The sequence below is a fragment of the Canis lupus genome, chromosome 26, assembly GCF_048164855.1.
Source record: "Canis lupus baileyi chromosome 26, mCanLup2.hap1, whole genome shotgun sequence".
Classification (NCBI taxonomy): domain Eukaryota; kingdom Metazoa; phylum Chordata; class Mammalia; order Carnivora; family Canidae; genus Canis; species Canis lupus.
In genome coordinates, this window is record NC_132863.1 from 29,359,798 (window position 1) to 29,384,101 (window position 24,304).

At 50.1% G+C, this 24,304-nt stretch overlaps 1 protein-coding gene across 1 annotated transcript; it reads left to right on the forward strand.

The window, feature by feature from the left end:
- Positions 1–1,330: 1,330 nt before the first annotated feature.
- On the forward strand, positions 1,331–22,870 carry FAM83D (family with sequence similarity 83 member D). The gene is made up of 4 exons (XM_072801016.1): positions 1,331–1,822; positions 13,875–14,042; positions 18,976–19,100; positions 21,456–22,870. The coding sequence occupies exons 1-4, from the start codon at positions 1,346–1,348 to the stop codon at positions 22,438–22,440; spliced, it is 1,755 nt and encodes a 584-aa protein (XP_072657117.1). The 5' UTR covers positions 1,331–1,345; the 3' UTR covers positions 22,441–22,870.
- Positions 22,871–24,304: the final 1,434 nt, after the last annotated feature.

Below are 24,304 nucleotides of genomic sequence, written 5' to 3' on the forward strand. Positions count from 1 at the left end.
CACACAGAGAGAGGCAGAGACATAGGAAGAGGGAGAAGCAGGCTCCATGCAGAGAGCCCGACATGGGACTCGATCCTAGGACCCCAGGATCACACCTGGGCTGAAGGCGGCACTAAACCGCTGGGTCACCGGTGCTGCCCACTGCTGATGATCTTGACAAGAGATTTCAGTTGAGCAGTGGAGGCATAGCCTGTTTGGACCAGTTCAAGAAAGAATGGGAGAAAAACTAGAGACAGCAAGTATAGACAACCGGTTTCAGTTTTTTTTTTTTTTTTTAAAGATTTTATTTATTCATGAGAAACACAGAGAGAGGCAGAGACACAGGCAGAGGGAGAAGCAGGCCACCCTCGGAGAGCGTGATGCTGGATGCAATCCCGATCCCGACCTGAGACAAAGACAGATGCTCAACCTCTGAGCTACCCAGGTGCCCTGAGATCGTTAATTTTTTTAAGGTTTTATTTATTTATTCATGAGAGACACACAGAGAGAGGCAGAGACACAGGCAGAGGGAGAAGCAGGCTCCCTGCAAAGAGCCTGATGTGGGATCCCATCCGGATCCCAGCATCATGCCCTGAACCGAAGTTAGGTGCTCCCTCAACCGCTGATCTTTAATTTTTTTTAATAGTTTTACATATTTCAGGCGTCCCTGAGATCGTGAATTCAAGGCACAGATGGCATGGTTGCATTTTCTTTCCCCCAGCACTCGACAGTGGCCCAGATGCACGTGGAAAGTCGGTGGAGAGTGGGGTTTAGGCGGGGTTGCGGGTATTGCCAGGCCAAAAACCTGATGGAATGAGAAAAGGGAAAGCTACCTGAAGGTGTGATCAGAGGAGAAGGTTTTAGGACGGGCGGGTATTTTCGGAAGGGGTTTCCAAATGACGAAAACGCGGGGGATGCGGCTCCGGGGCGGGGCACACACCCAAGCTCCGAGGGCCCAGGAGCCGCGCGGCCAGCAGGGGGCGCGCTAGGAGGGCGGGGGCCGGGCTCTCCGGCTTCCGTCCCGCCGCCCTGGGCAGCGCCGCCCCTGGGGCTCGGCTGACCCTGCAGAGCTCGGCTCCCCGCGGGCCCGCGGCGGGAACTACTGACGGAGACGGGGCGGGGTCTCCACGTTTCAATCCCACGCGGCGATTCACGCTCGAGAGCCGCCGCCGCCGCCGCCGCCGCCGCCGCCGCCGAGGCGGGGGCGGGGCCAGGCCGCGGGGCAGCCAATGGCAGGTCAGGGGGCGGGGCCGCCGGCACCGACAGCCAATGGGAGGGCCGGGCCGCGGGCCGGTTGGATTCAAAGGCGCGTATAAGGCGGCCCGCGCCGGCGCCCGCCGACCCCGCGCATCCGTCCCGGGCCGCGATGGCTCAGCGCCGCGAGGGCCTGGACGAGCTGCCCGCCAGCTGCCTGTCGCCCTGCGGGCCGCCCAACCCGGCCGAGCTGTACAGCGAGGCGCGGCGCCTGGCGCTCGAGGAGCTGCTGGCGGGCGGCCCCGACGCCTTCGAGGCCTTCCTGCGGCGCGAGCGCCTCGGCCGCTTCCTGAGCCGCGAGGAGGTGCGCGCGGTCCTGCGGGCGGCCGAGGGGCCGGGCCGGGGCGGCGCGGCGGCGGGGCCCGAGGACTCCTTCGGCTCGTCGCTCGACTGCTCGTCCGGCACCTACTTCCCGGAGCAGTCGGACCTGGAGCCGCCGCCGCTGGAGCTCGGCTGGCCCGCCTTCTACCGGGGCGCCTACCGCGGCGCCACGCGCGTCGAGGCGCACTTCCAGCCCCGCGGCGCGGGCTCGGGCGGCCCCCACGGCTGCAAGGACGCGCTGCGCCAGCAGCTCCGCGCCGCGCGGGAGGTGAGCGCCCGCCTCGGGCCCCGGCGCGGGGGGCCCTCTCCGGGGGCCCCCGACTCGCCCCCCGCCCCTTGGCTCACAGGGACATGGGGGAAGCCTCAGCCCGCAGGGACGGGAGCGGCGTCCGAGGTCCAGCTCCCGAGAGCCACATCCCGGGGGGCGGGGGGTGGGGGGGACTAGAACTACTCCCAGTTCTGCATTTCAGTTAAAACCGGAGACCGGATTGCTAATTTTCCTGGCCGGCAGCCAACACCGGATCCCAGCTCCTAAGAGTTGCGTTCCCCAGGGAAGAAGTCCAGAAAGGTCGCACTCAGGACAACCGCGGCGGGCGTTGGCGTTGTCGCCAGCCACAGCTCCGGGTCCTACCCTGTAGAAAGCACACACGTTCCAGCGCTAACCTGAGAAGCCTGCCTCTTTCCCTCCGGCCGTAGGCCAGAGGAGGAATGGCCCTCTCTGTGAACGAGGGGGGCTGCCCCGGTTGGTGGTCTCCTAAAAAGCAGATAACCCTGCTTTGGGTCATCTCTCTTCACAGTGGGTTTTGGTGCTGTTGTCTGGAGTCTTACTGTGGGTGGGGTGGGCGGTCTGACTGCAGCAGGGTGCTGGGGACCCAGGGATCTGGGGGAAAGCGTGCAGCACGCGACGGGGGGGGGGGGGGGGGGCAGGGTGGGTGTGGCCGCAGCGCCTTAGTCCAGAGCCCTGTTCGCTGCCGCCCAGCTTAGCTGCCCACTGGCAGCGCCCATCTTCCTGGCTGTCAACTGTGCCAGGGACACACGGGCAGGTAAAGCCCCAGGCCCCGGGCCTTGGTTACACTCAGCAGGGCACCTGTGGCTTAGGATCTCTGCATCCGGTCTGGGAACAAGCCCTGACTCTCACCAGGGTTCTGTGCTTTTCCTGACGGGGTTGCATTGGGTAGAAGGTAGCCTGGCTTAGTGCCTTGCCTTTGAGGGAGTAGGTGTGGTGGGTAGGCTGAAGGTCCTTTTGACATCGCAGATGCTTGACAAGATTAAAAAGATGGAGAAAGGCACGATGGTGGGGTGAATTTCTAGAGCTCGCTTCCAGGAGGAAAATTTGGGCACTTGGAAGTTAAAAGAATTATGAACAGATCTCCCCGTGAAAGAAGGAGGAATTGCCTTAACCTCTGGCCTAGCTCTACTTTTTATTGGCGGCAAAGGGGCCCTGGGGCTGAGGCCAGAGGGAAAACTCAACTCACGTGCTGGCCTTGGAAGGGGCTCGAGGCTGGTGCTCAGCCTCCCTTTGTTCTGAGGGCATTCTATAATACTGGCATTCCAGGTTAGGACCTCCTGCCCTGTTCTGTGCCGTAGTCTAGCGACATACTCATATCTTTAAGATTCTGTATTTGGAACCTGGGCGATTTTAGTGGAGAAAGGTGGTACGTTACCTTTAAATCTGATTGATACTGATATTTTCAGCATCTCTGCCAGGTGCCACACTGCTTGCTCATTCAGCACCTACTGGGTGTCGGATGCTGTGCCAGGGGCTGGGGCCACAGGTGAAGGGCATGATGCTTGCACTTGAGAGTTGACAGTCTGCTGATGGAATGGGTAAGGAAGTTGCTACAGACGGAAAGAAAGTGTCAGGTGAGGCGGTAACCTTGGAGTTGGGTCTAGAAGGATGCTGGGGGCTTGCCAGGCCAGAGGATAGAGACTGGCCCAGAAGGGTGAAAGGACACAGCAGCCAGGTTCCTCACAGCTGGAGCAGAGAGTATGTGAGCGTTAGTGGTAGAAGAGGAGGCTGAAGGGAGACCAGAGCCAGGGTTTGCCTGCTAAAGAGCAATGGGGAGCCACTGAAGGTTTTGACAGAGGAGTGTCATTAGATTGGTGTCCCTGAACAGTAATTCTGGTGGGGGCATGAGGGAGGATGGGTTAGAGAGGGCTGAGGCTGGTGTCTGGGGTGCTTGTAGGGAAGAGGGCACAAGGACCTACTGATAAGAGGGGGGTGCTAAGGCAGTGCTGGGCGGTTGGGTAGGGGAACAGTTTTAATAACAGGACTTGATCATTCAGTAGCCTGGGAGGGTGTTGAGGAATGGGGTAGGAGAATAGGCAAGGAGAAGACGGGAGAGGCAGAGTTGGGGAGGAGAGAGGTTTTTTAGCTTGGGTGGGCAGCGAGGCCACCAAGTTAGTCTACAGGAGAGAGTGAGACTGAGAGTTGGGACCAGGAGAGGAGTTGGCTTTGAGACATGCTAACCTTGAGGCCTCAGAGACCATCTCCTCTCTGCTCTCTAAATGCTCTCTGCTAAACAATGTTCCAAATAATTCCAGGGTAGGTGCACTTATCTCCACTCCACAGGCGATGGAGCCGAGGCATAGAGAAGTTGCCCCAAGGTCACAAAGCTAGGGAGAGACAGAGCCCGGATGCAAACTGAGGAACGGCAGCCCTTAGCCACTGACAGCCCCCACTTTCCGCCTTGTGCCAAGTGGAGATAAGGCACTGTCTCTGTCCTCAGGTGGACAGGCCCTATGGGGGTCAGAGGTAACTGCTAATCTGGTGGCTCGGCCAGTACTGCAGCTCTGGGTAGAGCTGTGCTTTGTGGACACAGGAGTGGCGCCGTCACTCTGGCCACATCCTTTGATGTACCTGTGGCAGCAAGGACAGTGAGGATGCAGGTCTTAGGCTGGTTCAGGATGAGACGAGAAGCCATTAGGCATCCGTGTCCTGATGGTGAAGGCACCTGCTGGTAGGATTGAGCACTTCTAGTGGGTCAATTTCTGTGCTAACCCCTTTACCAGGATTCTCCCATTTACCCTCTCGCCGCTAGGAGGAGGCCACATTAAGAAGAGACCCGGGGGATCCCTGGGTGGCGCAGTGGTTTAGCGCCTGCCTTTGGCCCAGGGCGCGATCCTGGAGACCCGGGATCGAATCCCATGTCAGGCTCCCGGTGCATGGAGCCTGCTTCTCCCTCTGCCTGTGTCTCTGCCTCTCTCTCTCTCTCTGTGACTATCATAAAAAAATAAAAAAAATTAAAAAAAAAATTAAAAAAAAGAAGAGACCCGGCAGTTAACTTGCCCAAGATCACAGGATTAGTAGGGGACAGATCTGGGCTCCAGCCTGCCTGCCTAGCTCTGGAGTCCGTGCTCATAACCACTGCTCCACACGGACTCCCTGCCATGCGGGAGGATTGGCACCTTGACAAGTTTCATGGCACCCTGACAAGTTTCAACAGGCCGAAGCTTCTTAGCAGTTTCTGAAGATCTGGACATTTTGTTTCCGCGATGCATGTCCTATAATCGGCAAAACGACTAGGGCAGTACTACTTCTGCACTTGTGGGGAAGAAGCCTGGAGTGGTCAGGATGCAGGCACTTGGGAAATGGTAGTGTCTAATCCTAGCTTTGCAGCCCGGACGGCCAGTTTTTGGATCCGTTTCGTCCTCACCCAGCACTCCTGCTGCATGTGGGGTGTCTGGCACAGTTGGCGGGGAGGGGAGAGGCGGGACAGAAGATGGCAAAACCGTTTGGGCGATTCCACCTGCCTTTCCACTCGGCGAGTTCTCGTCCCAGAGTAGGTGTGACTGGGGCTGTGAGTCGGCCAGGCCCTCCATTGGCTCAGTTTCTGTGCGCCTTTCAAAGTTTGGGCATTCCGCCACATGAGTGAGACACGGCGTTTAAAACACGCACGATGTATGTGCAGCGTGGCTTCTGAATGCAGGCTGACTACTGACCCGGTGCTCACTTGAGCTTCACCAAAGCTGGAGGAAATACTGCTTTGCATTTGAGAGCCAAGAGGTTGGCTTCCTAAGGAACGTTTAGAATAATTTGGAGCCGAACAAGATTTTTCCCTGACACACCTACTCTGGAGTCTTTCCCTGTACTCTACTGTGTTAGTTGATGAATCATTTTGTTCTTTGTCTCTGCTGCCATGTGAATTGGTGTGTGGCTGGACTCTGGCCCCTGTGAATCAGGTTGGAGTAGAGACTTTCCCTGGAAGTGCTGCATGCCCTCGATGGGCGATGGGTTTCTGCAGTGGTCCTTGAGGGGTATTTCTGGTTTTGAATGGGAGTTCCTGGGCAAAGCTCATCCTGCCAGGAGGTTCCACACCCCTCAGAGGCACGGTTCTTACCAGCTGCCTGTGTTCCAAAGAGGCCCTTGTGCAATGAGGCACCCTTGGGCATCCATTTGATAACCTGAGCATTAGTAGAAGCAGTGCGTGACGAAGCGTCCTGTCAGGAGGAGTAGCCGCTGAGAAATCTGTTGGAGGCCCCTGGTGTGCATGCGGATGTATCAGAATTTGGGCCCTCCTGATCTTGCTTAATGCTCCTCTGAGTTCCAGTAGAATCTGTCCGGTGTGATCAGTTCCTGTTCTGGATGCCCCAGTCAGCCCAGAGCAGGATTTCTCAATATTACTACTGTTGATATTTTGGATCAGATAATTCTTTGTCCTGGAGGGCTGTCCTGTGCATTGGATCCTGAGCAGCATCCCCGGCTGCTACCCACTAGATGCTGGAAACGCCATCCCCCGCCAATAGTCAGGATATTCAAGAAGTCTCCCTCCCAAGGAGGGATAGGGACCTATTGCTTAAAGGTTACAGAGTTTCTGTTTGGGGTGATGAAAAGGTTTTGGAAGCAGACCTGGTGATTGCACATGTTGTGAATGTAACTAATGCCACTGAAAATACCCTGAAAATCATGAGCATGGCAGATCTATCATATATTTTACCACAATTTAAAGAAATTGCCAAATGTCCCCTAGGGAAGGAAATTGCCCCTGGTTAAGAACCACTGGCCTGGAAAGTCTATCAGAGGCACAAATGTAGGATGTACCCCAGCAGACAGCATTGCTACTTTTTATCTCTTCTTTTGATTTTATGTATCAGGTGAAGGATTTTGGAATTGATGGCTCTTTCTTTTTCTTTCTCTTTCTTTCTTTCTTTCTTTCTTTCTTTCTTTCTTTCTTTCTTTTTCTTTCTTTCAAGTCTGGTGGTGGTAAAATACACCAAATTTACTATTTTTACCATGAAGTGGCATTAATTGTAGTCACATCTTTGCAGCCATGGCCACTGTCCACCTCAGGACTGTCATCTTCCCGTACTGAAGCTCTGTCTCCATTGCACAGTGACTCCCACCCCCTTCCCCTCAGCAGTGCAGCCACCCTTCTGCTCTGTCTGCTGTTATTCCTTCGTTCTTTTCTGATGTCTGTCACATAGCAGAGAAGCTGCAGGATCATCCTGGGTCCTTTGTGGATATGGGATCAGTTCTCTCACCAAAAAAAGTACTGAGTATGCAGGCTTTTGTAAAAATCCTGATGCAAGTGGTAGAGCCCGTGGAGGGGAATTTGGGAATATCCAGGAACATTTCAGTTGCATTTACCCATCGACTCTGCACCTGTGTGTCTGGTCCAGAGACACACCGGCAGAAGCATGAATAGACACGTGCAATAGGCTTTTTGTTTGTGGCACTATTTACAACAGTGAGAGACTGGAGGAGTGGAAGTAGAGGAGCAGGGAGTAAACTGACCCATCTGCGGGGTGGCCCTAGGAAAGGAGCTGTTCTATTTACTGTGACTGAGTGTCTAGAGCTGCAACAACCATTGACATCCCCATTGGCCATCTGTAGCTATTTCAATTTATATGAATTCAAATGAAATATGAAAAATCCGGTTCCTGTGTATCTTAGTTGTATTTCAAGCATTCAGTCTCTGCTGGTAGCTAGTGGCTACCGTGTGGATGGCACAGACAGAACATTTCTGTGGTCCCAGAAGGTTCTGTTGATCAGCACTGCTCTAGAATGTGGTGTATCACATGCTGCCTTTTACCTGCAGGGGGGACATGAACACACACATGTGTATACGTAATACACATCGTTGATGGTAAAGTACGTGTGTACATACGTAGGCATACTTATTTATATTTAGCAAAATGCAAGACCATCTAAGGACAGATCAAAGTCACTATCGTGATGGAGAAAGGAGGCACAGGGATGAGGATGGGGGGTAGGTGACTCTGGAAACACCCTGTTTTGTAGATCGGAGTTTGGAACCAGGTAAGTGCTTTCCATAAATAGAACATAAAGAGAACTCAGAACAATAGCCCCCTGAGTCCCCCCAACCCCTCTGGATGCTGCTGCTTTCTAAAAGCCTAGCTGGCCTAAGTACTTCATGCTGGAACACGCCGGAGGAGATGCAGCTGCCGGTGGGTCCGCGAGGGCAGGCGCTGCTCCCTGCCTGTCTGGAGAGGCGCGGTGCACACTGCGGACCTGGGCCATGCCAGCGCCTCCGTCCCGGTGCTTCTGTGGTTAGTTGTACGACTGCGGGGAAACACCACCCACACGCTAATTCCGGGTCGTGGTGGACATTTACTTTGTCACTTTGTTTCTAAACCCTGAAGATAATACCGAGTCACTTACACACTTTTCAAGAAATTTCAAGGAGGTGATATCTGTTCTATTTAAAACCTGTAATGAATGGGGAGAGCACGAGGGTGTCCAGAAGCATAGGTGGCAAGGGCACCGGGGGACCGAGGGAACTGGGTCTGAGTGGCACGTGGTCAGTGTGAAGTTCAGCAGCTGGGCTGTCGCCGGGCAGGCCGAGGCTCTCCGAGTGTGCACAGACCTGGGGTAGAACTCCACACATGTGGCTCACGTGCCCGTGCTTTCCGGCTGCGGTGGGAGGAGGGGAGACAGGTGTGGGAAGAAGGGGTGATGGACGGGAACTTCCCGCTTCTGGCAGAGGGAGAGCTGGAACGAGGGGCCCTACACCACCCAGCTAGAGGGCGCTGATCTCAGGGAGAACCACCTGCCTGGGGATAGTGGCAAAACTGGGGATCAGACTCACAAGCTGCCGTGTGAGGGCTTCCTGTGTGCTGGGGGCCGGCCGGGGTTCTCTCTGGGCTGAACCCGCGGCAGAGCCTCCAGAACAGGCTGTAGTATTTGCAGACAACAGAAGGAAGCAGAACTTAAGTATCTTGCCGGAGGGTCCATCGTGCTGGAAGGTGGAGGAGCCAGCACCCAAGTCTAGGTCCGCCTCTGCAGCCCGTTCACCCAATGCCTGTGTTCCCCAGGTTTCCTGATGAAGTGCATTCTCCGTTACTCGGCAGTACCACCTGCAGAGAGAAGGGGCTTCCCTTCTAGGGCTGGGGCTTCCAGGCTTCCTTAACATTCCTTCTGTGAACTATTTCGTGTCATTTGTCATCGTCTCCTGATGGGATCCATCCCATGTCCTTTGTGAAATACGGTACTGATCCTTTCAGGATGTATTCCGAGCTCTCAACCCCTTGGACACTAAACCTTAGACTTGTTTAGAATCCTATGTAATCTAACACTCTTAATAGGTGGCTCTGGAGTCGCCCAGACCTGGGCTGGGATTCCAGCTCCCGCCTTTGCTTAAGTGTGTCACTGTGAACAAGTTACCTAACCGCTCCAAGCTTTATTTTTCTCATCAGGAAACCAGAGATAATTACTGGGGTTTTGAAATCCCGAGATATCTCTTTAGAGCTTTTATGCAAGAAAGCCGATGGAAAAGCTTCCCAGATCATGTGAAAATGAACAGAAATGGTTTGTGCTCATCCCGAAGACTGAAAATAGCACGGTAGTTGCTGCTGTATAGCCGTGGATCACTGGGTCCCTTGGTTTAAATCACCAAGGGGTAGTTGGAGTGACCGGATGAGGGTTGTTACCTGTGAGCATGCTGTGGGACTTGACACAGGTGTGGCTGCTCTAGATGTGGCCGGAGAAGTGCCGGAACTGTAGGGTACTGGGTGACAGCTTCTGGCAGTTGGATGTTTCCTCCTTGCATATTACATAGTGACTGATTCGCACCGAGTTGCCAATGGGGATTGACCTTGAATAGACACTCAGAAGCCCCCCTTTTTAGAGCTTTCTAACCCTTAGAGGTTGGGCAGGCCCTTTACAGCACAGGCTGGGATAGTGACTGGGGTGGGGGGAAGGGCTTGATGGGCATGGGATGCCCACTTTCCAGATGTGTCTCTCCCTTGTCCATCCCATGTGATGTGTCAGGGAGTGGGAGCAATGGCTGGTTCCAAGTCCAGGTGTCCTTCCAGGGCCCAGCGACCTGCAGCAGGAAAGTAGCACCTAGGACACGAGTCTAGCCTTGGAAAGCAGGTACTCAGCTGGCCTGTGAATGAGTCCAGGCTGTTGCTGAGCTTGGTGGAGAGAGTGTCCGTTCAGAGGTTTGAGGGACCTCAGGTCTAGTGTAGTCTACGGGACTTGACTGCACGGGGCTGGAGTGGGGAGGTGATGGGGGAGTGGGGTGGGCTCTTCTCTGTTGCAAGCCTTCTGCTCTGGTAAGACAGGAGGGGATGGGTACAGGGAAGGTATGGAGAGAAATACCTCCATCCACCCTCTAAACACCTAGCGTTCAAATCCAATTATTTTCAACACGTACAGGAAAGGCTGGGCCTTTAAAACCAAACAAACCAATAGCTAATTGGATACGTACTCACCACCTAACAAAGGCGGTGTTTGTACATTTGTTTTGATAAGTGGTGAATCAAAGTCCAGTTTAGTAGGCGCCTTACTCTCTGGGCCCTGCTCCTGGGTCCCGGTTTCTAAGCCGGCCAGCCGGGCAGGGTTTCTCGGTCCCTTCCATGGGCAAGCTGGGTGCACGACCACCAGCCCCATGAGACTGGGCGTCCTCTGTGTCCCTCATCGGCCTGGCTTTCTTGAGGTCAGTGAATGAGCCTTGGCTCTGTCTTCCCTGAGCTTTGTCTTGTGAGCTCTGCACACAATCCTGTATGAGTACGTTCAGTCCTCTGAAGGTTTTACTGCTGCTCCCGATGCCTTCCATAGCCTTTCTCTCAGGCCTGTTGGGTGTTTTCTGTTTATGTGGAGATGAGTGTGCCTCTACCTCCCCCCAGCATACCCCCCCTCGCCTCCAGCCTGCATAGTCCGCTGCCGGGCTCTTTGCATGGGCTCCTTCCCTTCTCTGCAGCCCTTGTTGCTTCCTGCCTGGCCTGTCATGGAAGCCTCTACCACTGATTTTTCTTCCTTCAGCTGTGAGTCCTCCTAAACATTGCTGAATCTGAAAAATGAAAATATCTGAGTGCCTTCTGGGTTGTAGGAGATGGGGCCAGACCTCCAGCCTGCACCAACCTATCTTCTAGTAGCCACTACTGTTGGGTTCACCATTTCAAACTCCTTACTCTTTTTGGGGGGTAGGATGGGGAGGGGCAGACGGAGAAAGAGAATCTTTGTGGAGCCTGACCCGGGGCTCGATCTCACAATCCTGAGATCATGACCTGAGCCGAAACCAAGAGTCAGGTGTTTGAGCCACCCAGGTGCCCCTGGAGCCCCTTACTCTTACATTTTTAAAAGATTTTTTTATTCATTTGAGAGAGTGCATGAAAACACAAGCAGGGGGAAAGGGGAGAGGGAGACTCTGCTGAGCAGGGGGCCTGACGCAGGGCCCTGGGACCATGACCTGAGCCCAAGGCAGGTGCTTCACCGACTGAGCCCCCCATGCACCCCTCTTTACTCTTTTTTTTTTTAAAGATGTATTTATTCATGAGAGACAGAGAGAGGCAGAGACACAGGCAGAGGGAGAAGCAGGCTCCCCGCCAAGGGAGCCCAATGCAGGACTGGATCCCGGATCCCAGGATCACACCCTCAGCTGCGGAGCCACCCAGGCGTCCTCCCCTGCCCCCCCTCCCTTTTCTCTTTTTAAACCTCCCCCTCCATTGCCTGTTTGGTGATGACTCTGGTTGGCACTCAGGCCCTCCACCATCTGGCTCACCTGAAGGCCCCTCAGCCAGATCCTGCTGTTTCCTCTCACACATGTTCTCTGTTCTGGCCACACTGGCCCCTACCCCATCATTTCCTGCCTCTCCCTCTGCTGCCACATGGTTTTCTGCTCCATTGCCCTCCTCTTCACTTCTTCAGCTGTGAGTCCTCCTAAACATTGCTGAATCTGAAAAATAAAAATGTCTAAATTGGGTCCTTATTTGTGATTCAGCTCAAAGGCCCTCTTCTCCAGGAATCCTTCTTTGCTCTGGTAAACAATTGAGTACCTGTAGCACCTGCACCACAGCAAGGGAGGGGCCTCACTGTCTCCTCCTGTCCTCAAGTTCCCCTGATGAAATTGCCTCATTTTGCCTGCCTGCATCTCTTGTCCCCCCTTTGCAGATAAGTCTGGTATCTGTCAGATTCTTTATAGCTGTTTTTCTGCCTAGCCCGGGGTTTGGCTCACAGCAGACTCTGAAGAGGTGCTGGCTGCTTGATGGAGCACCTGCATTATGCCTGAGCTAAGCCCTTTTCGTCTTTGTCTCATGTAATCCTCACGACAGCCCTTAGACGTAGATGCTGTTATTATCCATCTCTTCCAGAGGAGGAAACTGAGGCTCAGACAGCTGAAGAACTTGCCTAGGGTCACACAGCTAGTGTGCTCCAGAGCTTGGATTGATGCCCAGGCCTTTCTACCTTTGTCCACTATGTTAGATGACCTGGATACAACTCTGCATGGGGTGCCTAAAACCACATGGGAGGATGTAAACTTCTTTTAAAGATTTAATTATTCATGAGAGACACAGAGAGAAGCAGAGACATAGGCAGAGGGAGAAGCAGACTCCTTGTGGGGAGCCTGTTGTGGAACTCCATCCCAGAACCCAGGATCACACCATGAGCCTAAGGCAGGTGCTCAACCGCTGAGCTACCCAGACATCCCACGGAGGATGTAAACTTCTGATGATGCCACCAATTCAGAGAGAACACTGATTTTCAGGGCACCTGGCTGGGTTAGTCTGCAGAGTGTGCAACTCTCAATCTCAGGGTTGTGAGTTCAAGCCCCGTGGTGGGCATGGAGCCTACTTTAAAAAACAAAAAACAAAAAACACTTACTTTAAAAAATTGTGTCCGGGGGTTTTAGCCAAACCCTTCCCCAATAATAGCTCAACAGTTGGGGCTTCATCAACACTGGGGGGTGGGTGGGGGGGGGGTGGGAAGCCGTGGGGAAGGCAGCCATAGAGAGAAATTGGTCTTTCCAGACTCCTCATAGCAGTGACTTTCCGGAGGCTGGCATTTCATGGTCCCTCATCCTGGTAGTGAGACTAGGATGTTGGAGAAAGACCAGAGAATCTCCTGTTTGTCTCTGTGTTGGTTCTTGAACACTCCCCTCCTTAAGGGATCATGGCTATCAGGTGCTGTCCTGAGTCCTCTGGGGGACACAGAGCTGAATCCATCCCATTCCAGGGCCTTCATTCCAGTAGGAGACGCGAGACCCATAAATAAATGCCTTAATGTTCAGAAAAGGAGTTAATGTCTGAAGACACACAGTTTTCACTGTTGAAGTGAGGAGGAGGGAGACCCCCCTTCCAGCCCAGGCTGCTCCTAATGCTGGCTCAGGGAGCTGTCTCCTTGGCTCCAGGCCTTGGCTCAGGCCCTGGCTCTGGCTTGGTTTTCAGGGACTTGTACTAAGCCTACACACCACAGCCCTGCCAGGACTTCACTGAACGCCCCACTCTTAAACCTGCAGAGGGTATGATGAGAGGCTTGGCCCCGGGAGCAGCCTGTTCCCAGCAAGGAAAGCCAGGAGCTGGCAAATGCCTCCTGTGTTGAACTGTCTGGATGGCTCCTACCCTGGACTGGTGAAAGGAATCAATGAACAGATACTTGAGGGGTCTTTTGTACCTTGCACTTTGTGTAACATAGTCATTTAATTCTGACCGTACACTTAGTTTGCAGACTCAGGGCCAGACGTTGGAAATAACTGTAATCTGCCTAGGGCTGCATGGCTCAGGCAGCTGTGAACTGATGCTGAGTGTGGAAGATTGAGCAACAGGCATGAATGGAGATATGGTGTTAGGGACAAGAAAGGACTGGTCCGAGGCAGTGCGGAGGACAGTGGCTGGGAGGTGGTCTGGGGGTTAAGTTGAGCCAAGTCTGGATGTATAGGGTATGGTGGCCTGAGTGTCTTTGGAGATGGATGTATCCATGGTTGTGGACAAACCAGTAGTGCAGAAGGTGGGCAGGGGTGCTGTAGGGCAGGGAGTCTTTCCCGGCTCTGGGTTGGGCTCCAGAGTCTGGTCAGTAAGCTGTAAGCTGGTGTTCCCATGAGCTGACAGCTTGCTCTTCCCTATGTTGCCTCACTCTGTAGGTGATTGCGGTGGTGATGGATGTTTTCACGGACATTGACATCTTCAAGGACCTGCAGGAAATAAGTCGGAAACAGGGAGTCGCTGTCTACATCCTTCTGGACCAGGCTCTGCTCTCGCAGTTTTTGGATATGTGCATGGATCTGAAAGTGCATCCTGAGCAGGAGAAGGTTTGTGTTACACATTTCTAGTCTCCCCACAATCAGCAGTGACGACTGAATGTCTGAGACCTACACGGTCTATACGGTGGTGGGTGGGGGATCTCCATTCCAGAAGAGGCAGCTGAGGCCACAAGCAAAACCATATGCCTGAAATCTCACAGAAAAGAAACCCTAGGGTATGCAAGCTGGTGCAGCCACTCTGGAAAACAGTATGGAGTTTCCTAAAGAAGTTAAAAATAGAGTTACCTTATGATCCAGCAATTACACTACTAGGGATTTACCCCAAAGATACAAATATAGTGATCTGAAGGGGCACCTGCACCCCAATGTTTATAGCAACAATGTCCACAATAGCCAAACTACGGAAAGAGCCCAGCTGTCCATCCACAGATGAATGGATAAGGAAGATGATATATATACAATGAAATATTACTTAGCCATCAAAAAAAAAAAAAAAAAAGAAAAGAAATCTTGCCATTTGCAACAATGTGGTTGGAACTAGAGGGCATTATATAAGCTAAATAAGTCAGTCAGAGAAAGACAACTATCACATGATTTCACTTGTGGAATTTAAGAAACAAAACAGGAACATATGGGAAGGGAGGGAAAAATGATTAAATCAGACAGGAAGACACCATAAGAGATTATTTTTTTTAAGATTTTATTTATTCATTCATGAGAGACACAGAGAAAGAGGCAGAGATATAGGCAGAGGGAGAAGCAGCCTCCCTGCAAAGAGCCCAATGCAGGATTCGATCTGAGGACCCCAGGATCCTGGGGGATCCCAGGATCCCTGAGCCAAAGGCAGGCGCTCAACCACTGAGCCACCCAGAGGCCCCTATAAGAGACTTAATCATAGGAAACAAACTTAGAGTTGCTGGAGAGGAGGGGGTGGAGGGATATGTAACTGGGTGATGGGAATTAAGGAGGACATGTGATGTTATGAGCACTGGGTGTTATATGAGATGATGAATCACTGACCTCTATCTCTGAAACTAATAATATGCTATGTGTTGATTAAATTTAAATAAATTAAAAAAAATTACCACCACGACTAGGAAAAAAAAAGAAACCACAGAGTCAGGACTCAAACCTTGCCTTGCCCCTCGTGTCGTGCTCCCGCCTAACCAGGAGCTCAGTTCTTGGCAGCGTGAGGTGCCTGAAACATGCTGCTTTTGACAGAAGCAGGGGCAGGGCCACCACTGATAGAGCCCCTGCTTTGTTCTTGGCACTGTCCTAGGCTCCTGACAAATGCTCTGTGACTTAGTCCTCACGGCCACTCTGTTGGGGAAGTGGTGGCACAGAGAGTCCAGTGTCTATAATGAGAAAGGAGTGGGATAGGGTGGGTGGACCTGCCTGCCTCTAGTGCCACTGTTCCTGACCATGTCAGGTGCTGCCTGTCGGTTCTTGTTATTCCAAAATTAGGCTTAGGGCACCTGGGTGGCTCAGTCGGCTAAGCATCTGCTATAGCTTGGGTCAAGGTCCCCCGGTCCTGGGATAGAGCCGCTTGTGGGACTTCTTGATGGGCCAGGAACCTGCTTCTCCTTCTCCCTGTCTCCCCCCTCATGCTATCTCTCTCAAATAAATAAATAAAATCTTAAAAAAAAAAAAAAGGCTTTCTATGTCCTTTGCTCTGAGCATGAAAGTAATTTGAATTTAAGTAGTTAAATGTAAGCTTACATAAGTCAGCTAGCTTGTTCTCTGTAGTGGAAAGAGGCAAGAAAAATTATCATATTTGTTCTTCATCTTTTTAAATCAGGTATCTTAATGTGAGCCCTGATTTTGGGGCTTAATTCATCATTGGTTCGTCACCTTCTCTGAGCCACTTAAGTGTTCTGGAAATAAAGCAGTAAACAAACCAAACTAAGAATTTGGGCTTTGGCCACTGGCTACTTGCATAGTGGATGTCAGCCTGCCACCTTGGTATTATCAAGTAACTTGGTCTACAAAATTTGGCCATTTAACTTCTCCAAGAGTTTTTGGGGGTGGTTTTCCCTAATGAGGAACCTAAGGATTGGATTTAATTAGGTAGTTACTTGATGCTGCTGCTACAAAGCAAATTCATGGTGAAGGTAGAATTAGAGCTTGGAGCCAGAATGAAATGAGCCAGCCGTGTGACCCAGCAGTAGTTGAAACCAAAGGCCAGGTGGACTCCAGGAAAATGCACGTGAGCACAGAAAAAGCACATTATCATCCAGACTGTGACTGCTCTTACCCAGAGCCAGGCAAAGCAATGCAGGATGCCACCGTGGAACCCCGAGGCTCCCTGTCTGAAACTAAGGCTGTGTGTGCTATGTGTGCTAGCAGTGGGAAAATCACGGAGCGTCTCTGGCCACAGTTCTGATCGGGAGACTGGCTCCAAACCGTCTACTCGGCAGAAATCTAGCATTACCTACCGACTCAGTTGCACACTATTAATTGCTGCCCTCGGGAAGAGTCGAAGCAGGGTCTGTACCATTGGACTCAGTAATATTCATAGTGTCTTAACTACTTCCTAGAGAAGCACCGTCTTCTCTGGTGCTTCTCTCACTGGAGTATGTCTGCTGGGGAATCTGTACCCTCATCCAGGGGGGCTGACCTCCGCTGTGCCCCTGGCTCTGCAACTGGTTCTGAATGTCGAGTGTCCTGTCTGTAGGAACTTGGTCACATATTTGTGTGTAGACATGCAAAAGTGCTTTGGCCACAATCACAGAGGCCTGTACTATATTCAGGTAAGTGCCAAAGGGAAAGATGTACACAACCATGCCTAGCTACCCCCATAGTGATATTTTTTAATGCTTATAAAGCTTGGATCAGGAATCAGCCTCTCCTCCAGGAAGCCCCTCACCTTGCCCTCGCCTGCTCCAGTGTGTACCTCTATGGAAGTTCCTAGTTTGTTTAATTTTATTTTAAAATAATTTGATTGACAAAGGAGTTACAAATATAAGGAATTCCTTTTTTAAAAATTTGTTTTTTAAGTAGACACTATGTCCAACATGGGACTTGAACTCAACAACCCTGAGATCAAGAGTCACATGCTCTATCAACTGAGCCAGCCAGGTGCCCCCAAATATAGGGAATTCCTGAATACTCTTTGCCCAAACTGTCTAAATATTAACATATTAACAAGCCTTCGTGTGAATTTCAAAATTGAGAAATAAATTTGATCTAATACTATTATCTCCTCTACAGACCTTACTGATCTCACTGATCATTCCACGAATACCCTTTATCTTGTCCAGGATCCAACCCAGGACCATATCCCCCATTGGGTTGTCATGTCTCCTTAGCATCCTCTCATCTGGAACTATTCCTCTGTCTTCCTTTGTCTTTTAGGGTCTTGATGCTCTTGAAGAACACTAGCCAGTGTTCTATAAAATTTGGGTTTGTCTGACATTGCCTCATGGCCAATTTCAGATTATTTGTTTTGATAAGACCACAGAAGTGATGTTATGTCATAGCATAGTGTTTTTGTTTTGTCTTTTGTTTGCATTTTGAAATAATGACAGATTCACTGAAGCTGCAAAGGTGATTGAGGTTTCCATGTTTCCTTCATCCAGTTTTCCCCAGCGGTTACATCTTATGTACCATAATACAAAATCAAAGGCTGGAAATTGGCATTGGTACAATGTGTGCCTAAAGTTCCATGCCATTTTATCACCTGTGGACATATGTGTACCACAATGCAGAACTGGTCTATCACAGTGATCTCCCTCTTGCTTCCATTATGGTCGCATCTCCTCCTCTCTCTGTGCCCTCCTCCCCATTTTTAACCCCTGGCAACTAGTAGTTTGTTTCTCATCTATAATTTTGTCATTTAGAGAATGTCCTCTAAATGGAATCATACAGTATGTGAGGTTTTTTTTTCAAGACATTTATTTTAGAGAGTGTACGTGTGCAAGAGGGGAAAGGGGCAGAAAGAGGAGAGAGAGAATCTGAAGCAGATTCTGTGTTGAGCACAGAGGTTGACATGGAGCTTGATCTCTCGATCCTGAGATCATGACCTGAGTCAAAACCAAGAGTCAGATGCTTAACTGACCGTACCACCCAGGCGCCCCTGTATGTGACCTTTGTAGATAGGCTTTCTTCATCCTGCACAGTACCTTGAGATCTACCCAAATTGTTGTGTGTATAGTAGCTTGTTGTTTCTACTGCTGAGTCGATACATGTGGTATGGTGGTAGCACACTTTGTTTAACCAGTCACTCACTGAAGGATTTGAGAGAATTAAATGAAAAATTTTAACATTTCCTTTGGATCATGTAGGATTTCTAAAGGTATATAGTTCCTATGGTACTGATTTGCTCCAAAGAATGCAGATGGTCTTGATATTTTACATACCATTGGATATAAGTTTCTGTGCATCCTTTGACGAGGGTAATTATGCCTACAGAGGCCCCGTGGGGCCCCAATGTATTGGTGCCCTTTTGGTAAACTTGTTCTTATAAGAGATGTGATATTGCTAATTAAGCCATGTGTGCTATGAGTGTTCAGCCTCGGAAGTCTTGTGTTAGGGCTTGTCCTGTTCTGTGGGGTACCTGGGGATGGGCTGTTATTCATTAACTGATGCTGTTAAATAAAAGGGCAGGGGAAATACCAGCTTAGCTTCTTTAAGCCTTTGTTAAAATGATACTTATTACTAGCATGTTTTCTTTGAGGATTTTATTCCCCACATTTTGTTTCAGAATCACTTCTTGGATTCTCTTGTGTCCTTTCCTCAAAAGTGAGTCTTCTATTGTGAGTCTCAAAAATCAATGTAAGCCAAGGGCACACAAGACAGACTCAGCCAAGTCGCATTACTGGGGTCACAAGCATGCCTGCTAGTGTGCCGGGTAGGCTGTTACTGAAGGGGACTGGGGGCCGCTCCTTTGCCAACGAGCGTGTCTGTTCAGGAATTGTAAACCAAGCCCTCTTAATCATTTGCTCACTGGATTGTTTCTTTTTCTCCCATTCCCTGCTGACAGCTGATGACTGTTCGGACCATTACTGGAAATACATACTATGCGAGGTCAGGAACTAAGATAGTTGGGCAGGTTCATGAAAAGTTCACGCTGATTGATGGCATTCGAGTGGCTACGGGCTCCTATAGGTAAGTCTCTAGCCTGCCCATGCTTGCTACTCTAACCTTTGGAGGAGGTGTGTGCTATATAAAGGTAAAAATGGCTTTTTCCTCTCAATGGGAGCCTTTGTGGCCAAGCATTCTGATAGGTGTGTATCTGCGGGTGTTGAGTACATGAGTCAGAGCCTCCTCTTGCAGAAGGTGGTCTGGGTGTGGGGTCACCTGCCCTGCCCTATGGGCCACAAAACTAAAGTACAGATGTTGAAACTTGCCTGGAGACCCCCAGTGAACGAGTCCTTGATTCCAGCCTTGGTCAGGCCTATAGTGGGAGTCACTGGGGGTCACCAGTGACAGGAGCGGTCTCAAATTCTGTTCCTTGGGGCCTTTGACCATCCCCTACCCCTTGTCCCTGCTCACTTGTAGGTAGGGGCAGTCGCAGGCCTCGGCATCAGTGTGGAGGACAGCCGAAGCTGTCACCTTACCCTTAAATCCTTCACCTTCCTTCAAGCCTGGTAACCTAGTGCTTGGGTTTCAAAAGTCCTGGTCCCTGTTTCTGGCCCTACCTTTGAAGTCTCTCCTTGGCAGTAGCACTTTACAGCAGGGTGCTGGGAAGTTGAAGAGGGAGGAGATGAATGGTTAACACTGATCTCCAGAAGTGAAGACATACCATGTTTTCTTATGTGGTTCTGTTGGTGGTGTGTCTGTGAGTGAGATTGGTGGAGTGCATGAGGTATGTCTTGAGTTTATAAAAGAAAAACTCCTTTAAAAAAACATGCATCTCTGGGTTATGATTATGTGTCAGCCCTGGGTAAAGGCAGACACGAAAAGAGTTGTGGAAGCTGAGACGGTTGGATCAAGAAACTTGCAATGCCTGTCTTTTCAGACAGTACTGTTGTTGCTCAGAGCAAAATTCACACTCTTCCTTGAGACCTCCTTTCATAAGACGTTTATAAATAACTGGAGGAAACTAGATTTTCACCCAAAATAGGCTTTATCTATGTTATGCAAACTTAGTCTTGAATGGTTTTTGGCTATTCTAAAATATATAAAAATTACATTACTCTCTATAAAAAAAATATGCTACCTATGAGGATGAGGATGGTAGCTTCTATTGGTTGAGAGCATTTCATGATCCTGGTGTTGGGTAGGTGTCTTGTTTGCATGATTGAGGGTTTTCAATTTCAACCCTCACTGAGGGTTTCCAAAAGAGTGTTTCTTCTAAGGCTTCGAAGGTCATTCTCAAGGTAGAATTGCATTAGCAGGGATCCTTGGTTGCCAGAGACAGAGATGATGCTATATTCTATGATCTCTCATTTAAAACATCCTATTCTTAATACAAACTTTTTTATCACTGGGGTGATTGCAAGTGTAGAAAGCTAGTTTGAACTACTTTATGCAAAGTAAAATTTATTGAGTCCCATAACTTGGAAGTGTAGAAAGGTGCAGTTGGTTTTCAGCTCGTCTTGACCTGGAGGGCATACATTTATCAGAATATTGTCCCCTGGCTCTGCTTTTCTCTAGCTGATCTTTATTCTCAGTCAGGCTATCCCTTTGAAGGCAAAGATCCAGGCTTACTTACATAGCCATTAGTAGCTATCTCCCAAAGAGAGAGACTTTCTTTCTGTTTGCATTGTCATCAGTCCTTGAAAAATTAGTTGGGGTGGGTAGGGTTTTGGTACTAGAGGAAGGAGAAGGGATGCTGGACAGGCAGGACCACTAATTCTGAATCAACAGTGTCATCCTTAGAAGGACAATATCATCTCCCTTTGGAAGTAGCAGTATTGGAGGAGCACTCTACTAGCCATTCTTTTTTTTTTTTTTTTCTTAAGATTTAATTTATTTATTCAGGAGACACACACACACACACAGAGAGAGAGAGAGAGAGAGAGAGGCAGAGACACAGGCAGAGGGAGAAGCAGGCTCCATGCAGGGAGCCTAACGTGGACGATTCCGGGTCCCCAGGATCATACCCTGGGCTGAAGGTGTTGCTAAACCACTGAGCCACCAGGGCTGCTCTATGCTAGCCATTCTTAATGACTGGGGTCTAGTCTACGGTCTACCACTAGCTTCCCATTGTGACATCACTAGCTAGTTTCCTCACTTCTAGTCCTTTCTAGTTTTTAGAAATCCTGAGGCTGAGGAGGTGTAGGTCTTAGTGTGTTGGTTAAACAGCTGGCCTTTTAACTTCTCTTAGTGCATACCTATGTTGTATACTGGAGTGAGGCCAGTTGGATTTACACTGCATGGTAGGTGTGCGCTGTCACCCAGCTGTGACTCCTGGAGCAGGATACCTGGGGTTTATTGTTCAGTTTGACAGTAAGTAAACCTAAAGAGATTGCTCATCCTTACCAGCTTCTCTTTGTTTGTTTTTAATCCTTAATTAAGTTTTACATGGACAGATGGCAAATTAAATAGCAGTAACTTGGTCATCCTGTCTGGCCAAGTGGTTGAACACTTTGATCTGGAGTTCCGAATCCTGTACGCAGAGTCGAAGCCCATCAGCTCCAAGCTGCTCTCTGACTTCCAGATCAGTGGCAGGTTCGACCATCTAGTCGACCGGAAGCCCCTGGCTAAGGAGCTCACGTTGGGCGGCCTGCTGCGCCTGCGGCTGGCCCGGCTCTCAAGCACCCCCAAGAAGGCCGAGCTGGGGTATGAGGCGCCTGCTGAAGGCAAGGCAGAGGCCAGGCGCCATGATTCCGAGTCCTCTACTGTCAGTGACGAGGACCTCAATGGCCTCAGGGACAAACCAGAGGGCAGGAGGATGACCGAGGCCGCCACTCAGACGGAGCCAGGAGAGGAGGCACCAGCAGTGAGCAGGAGTGATGTGGCGACCCAGGCCAGCATGGCCACGGCGTGTGCGGGGACCCAGACCATGGTCACCACCAGGGCCGCGACCTCCCAAACCGTGGTTCGGTCCACGTCAGCCACCACCCAGACTGACGTGGACGAGAATGTTCTCTTTTCTCAGGGCACCCAGTCTAAAGAAGGATCACCAGTATCCAGGATGTCTGTGTCCAGATCTTCCAGCCTGAGGTCTTCCTCCTCTGTGTCTTCCCAGGGCTCAGTGGCCAGCTCACTGGGCTCCCAAGCATCCAGCAGAGCTGCTGACCTTGTCCCCTCTGGACATGCCAAGTTCTGGGGCACCCCTCACTTGGATCTGTGCTTACGAGACTCCTTTAGGAACTTGAATCAAGAGCGCCAGTTTCACTTTGCTGGCATCAGGTCCCGGCTCAACAACATGCTGTCCATGCTCTCCAGGAGAACCTTCCTGACTGAGAACTACCTTGGTTTTCATTCCGGAAATGTTACCAGAGCGTCGGTGAATCTGCTGGCTGTGAGAGATATCGCGTTGTATCCCACCTACCAGTGAAAGCTCAGCGTTCAGCCCTCTGGGTCCTCCAGGCACCCACCTTGACAGCTTGTTCCCTCGACCTTTGGTCACTCCGATGTTCTCTGAGTTCTATAAACTGCACATTATTTTACATGTTTTTATCCTATTTTTGTCACGTATAAACCAGGTGTTGGTTTTATGGTTGAAACACTATGGGTTTTCAGTTTCTTTGCACTATGATATTGATAACTCTTAAAGGGAGTGTTTAGGGTTCTCAGGTTAATTCAGGTAAGAGAGAAGATATGTTTTGTTTTGTTTTTTCTAGATTTGTGTGCTCTTCTGTTTTAGAGATTTGAACACCAATTTTTGTGATCAAAATCCTGCTTAGAAGACACCATATTGTCTGTCTTTTCTTTAAGATATCTATGTTCTTAGCATTAAATAAATATAAACAACCTTTGTGTGGTGACTGCTCGAGTATTATTTTTCCCATCTGATACTTTTCCCTTTAACCCTGGGGGTGTCACAAGTAAATGCATGAAATAGCTATTTTTGCAGGGTTTTTTTTTTTAAATAGTGTTGGGATGGGGAAGAAGTAGATGATCCAAAGTGCTGAAAGAGAAAATACCCACCTAAAAGTTAGAAGACATAAAATTAAGTGTCAGGGTCGTGCCTTCCTTAGTGATAGGAATGTCAGTGTTACTGTTTAGTTCGAAGGAGGGAACTTGCCAGGAACTGCAGGTCTTTTCATGTGCTCTGCTTGTCTTTTCTTCAAGGAAAAACCTTGAGCTATTTAGACAAGAACCTTGGTTCTCTGCTTTTCTGTCCAAGGCGGCCTCATGTGCATTCCTGGATTCATCCCTGATATTAATTCTAGTGGCCCCATGGGCCTCATTTCATCAGATGGGTGTATTGACAATGATTTAGCAATCTAATATCCTGGAGCAGGGGCAGAAGAGGACACTGACAATTATCCCAGATTCCTGGTCCGGTGGCAGGCCATGCAACTGGTTTCTACACCCTGCTAATCAGGATCGGTATGGCTGGGGAATCCTGTTTTTGCCCAGTCTTGTTGGTGTGGACAGACCAAAGCACGAGAATTAAACGGTAGCTTCCTCCTCCTGATTTGGCCAAAGCAAAAGAGATCTGTAACAGGGAAGGGTGTTGTCTGCCACATAGGCACATGCTAATGCACCCAATTGTGAGCATGCCTGTGGGTTTTCATGTGTGCACCAGGCCTCCATTATGGTCACCAGGTTATTTGCTGGGTTCATGCCTTAATCTGGGCTGAGGCTGGCCAGACAACCGGTTCATGTCTGGGTGTAAACAACTTGGGCCTAAGCCTCACACAGGCATATTGTTGGTTGAAACCATTTGCAGATTGAAATAATTTCCTATGTTCTGTCTTTGACCTCACAGCAAAGTATCACTGGATAGCTGTTATTCCCGATAACCAGGCAAAGAAACTGAAGCTCAAATGAAGCGGCATATACTAGGTCACAAGGCTGATTAACAGTGATGCAGGCATTGAACACAGGTTTTCAGATTGTGAGTCCAGTACTTGGTTGTATGACTGTCTGTCTGCAGGGAGTGTGGAGGCATTACCGGGTGTACCTTGAGAAATGGCAGTTAATACACTGATGAACTGAGACATTGGGTGTAGAGATTTAAATAAACTTGGAAAAAAAATAAAGATGACCCTGTGAAGTATTCAGACAGAAACCTGATGATAAACCCTATGACGTTTCTCTGATGTGTGCCCAGACACTGATCCACCAGGACAGGTGTCTAAAGCTATGAATGAGTTTATATTAGGAATACTCTGTGATCATGGACCATGTACCTTATGTCAAATATATTCACATAAGCATTATTACACTAGTTTCACTGGTGCCTCATGCCT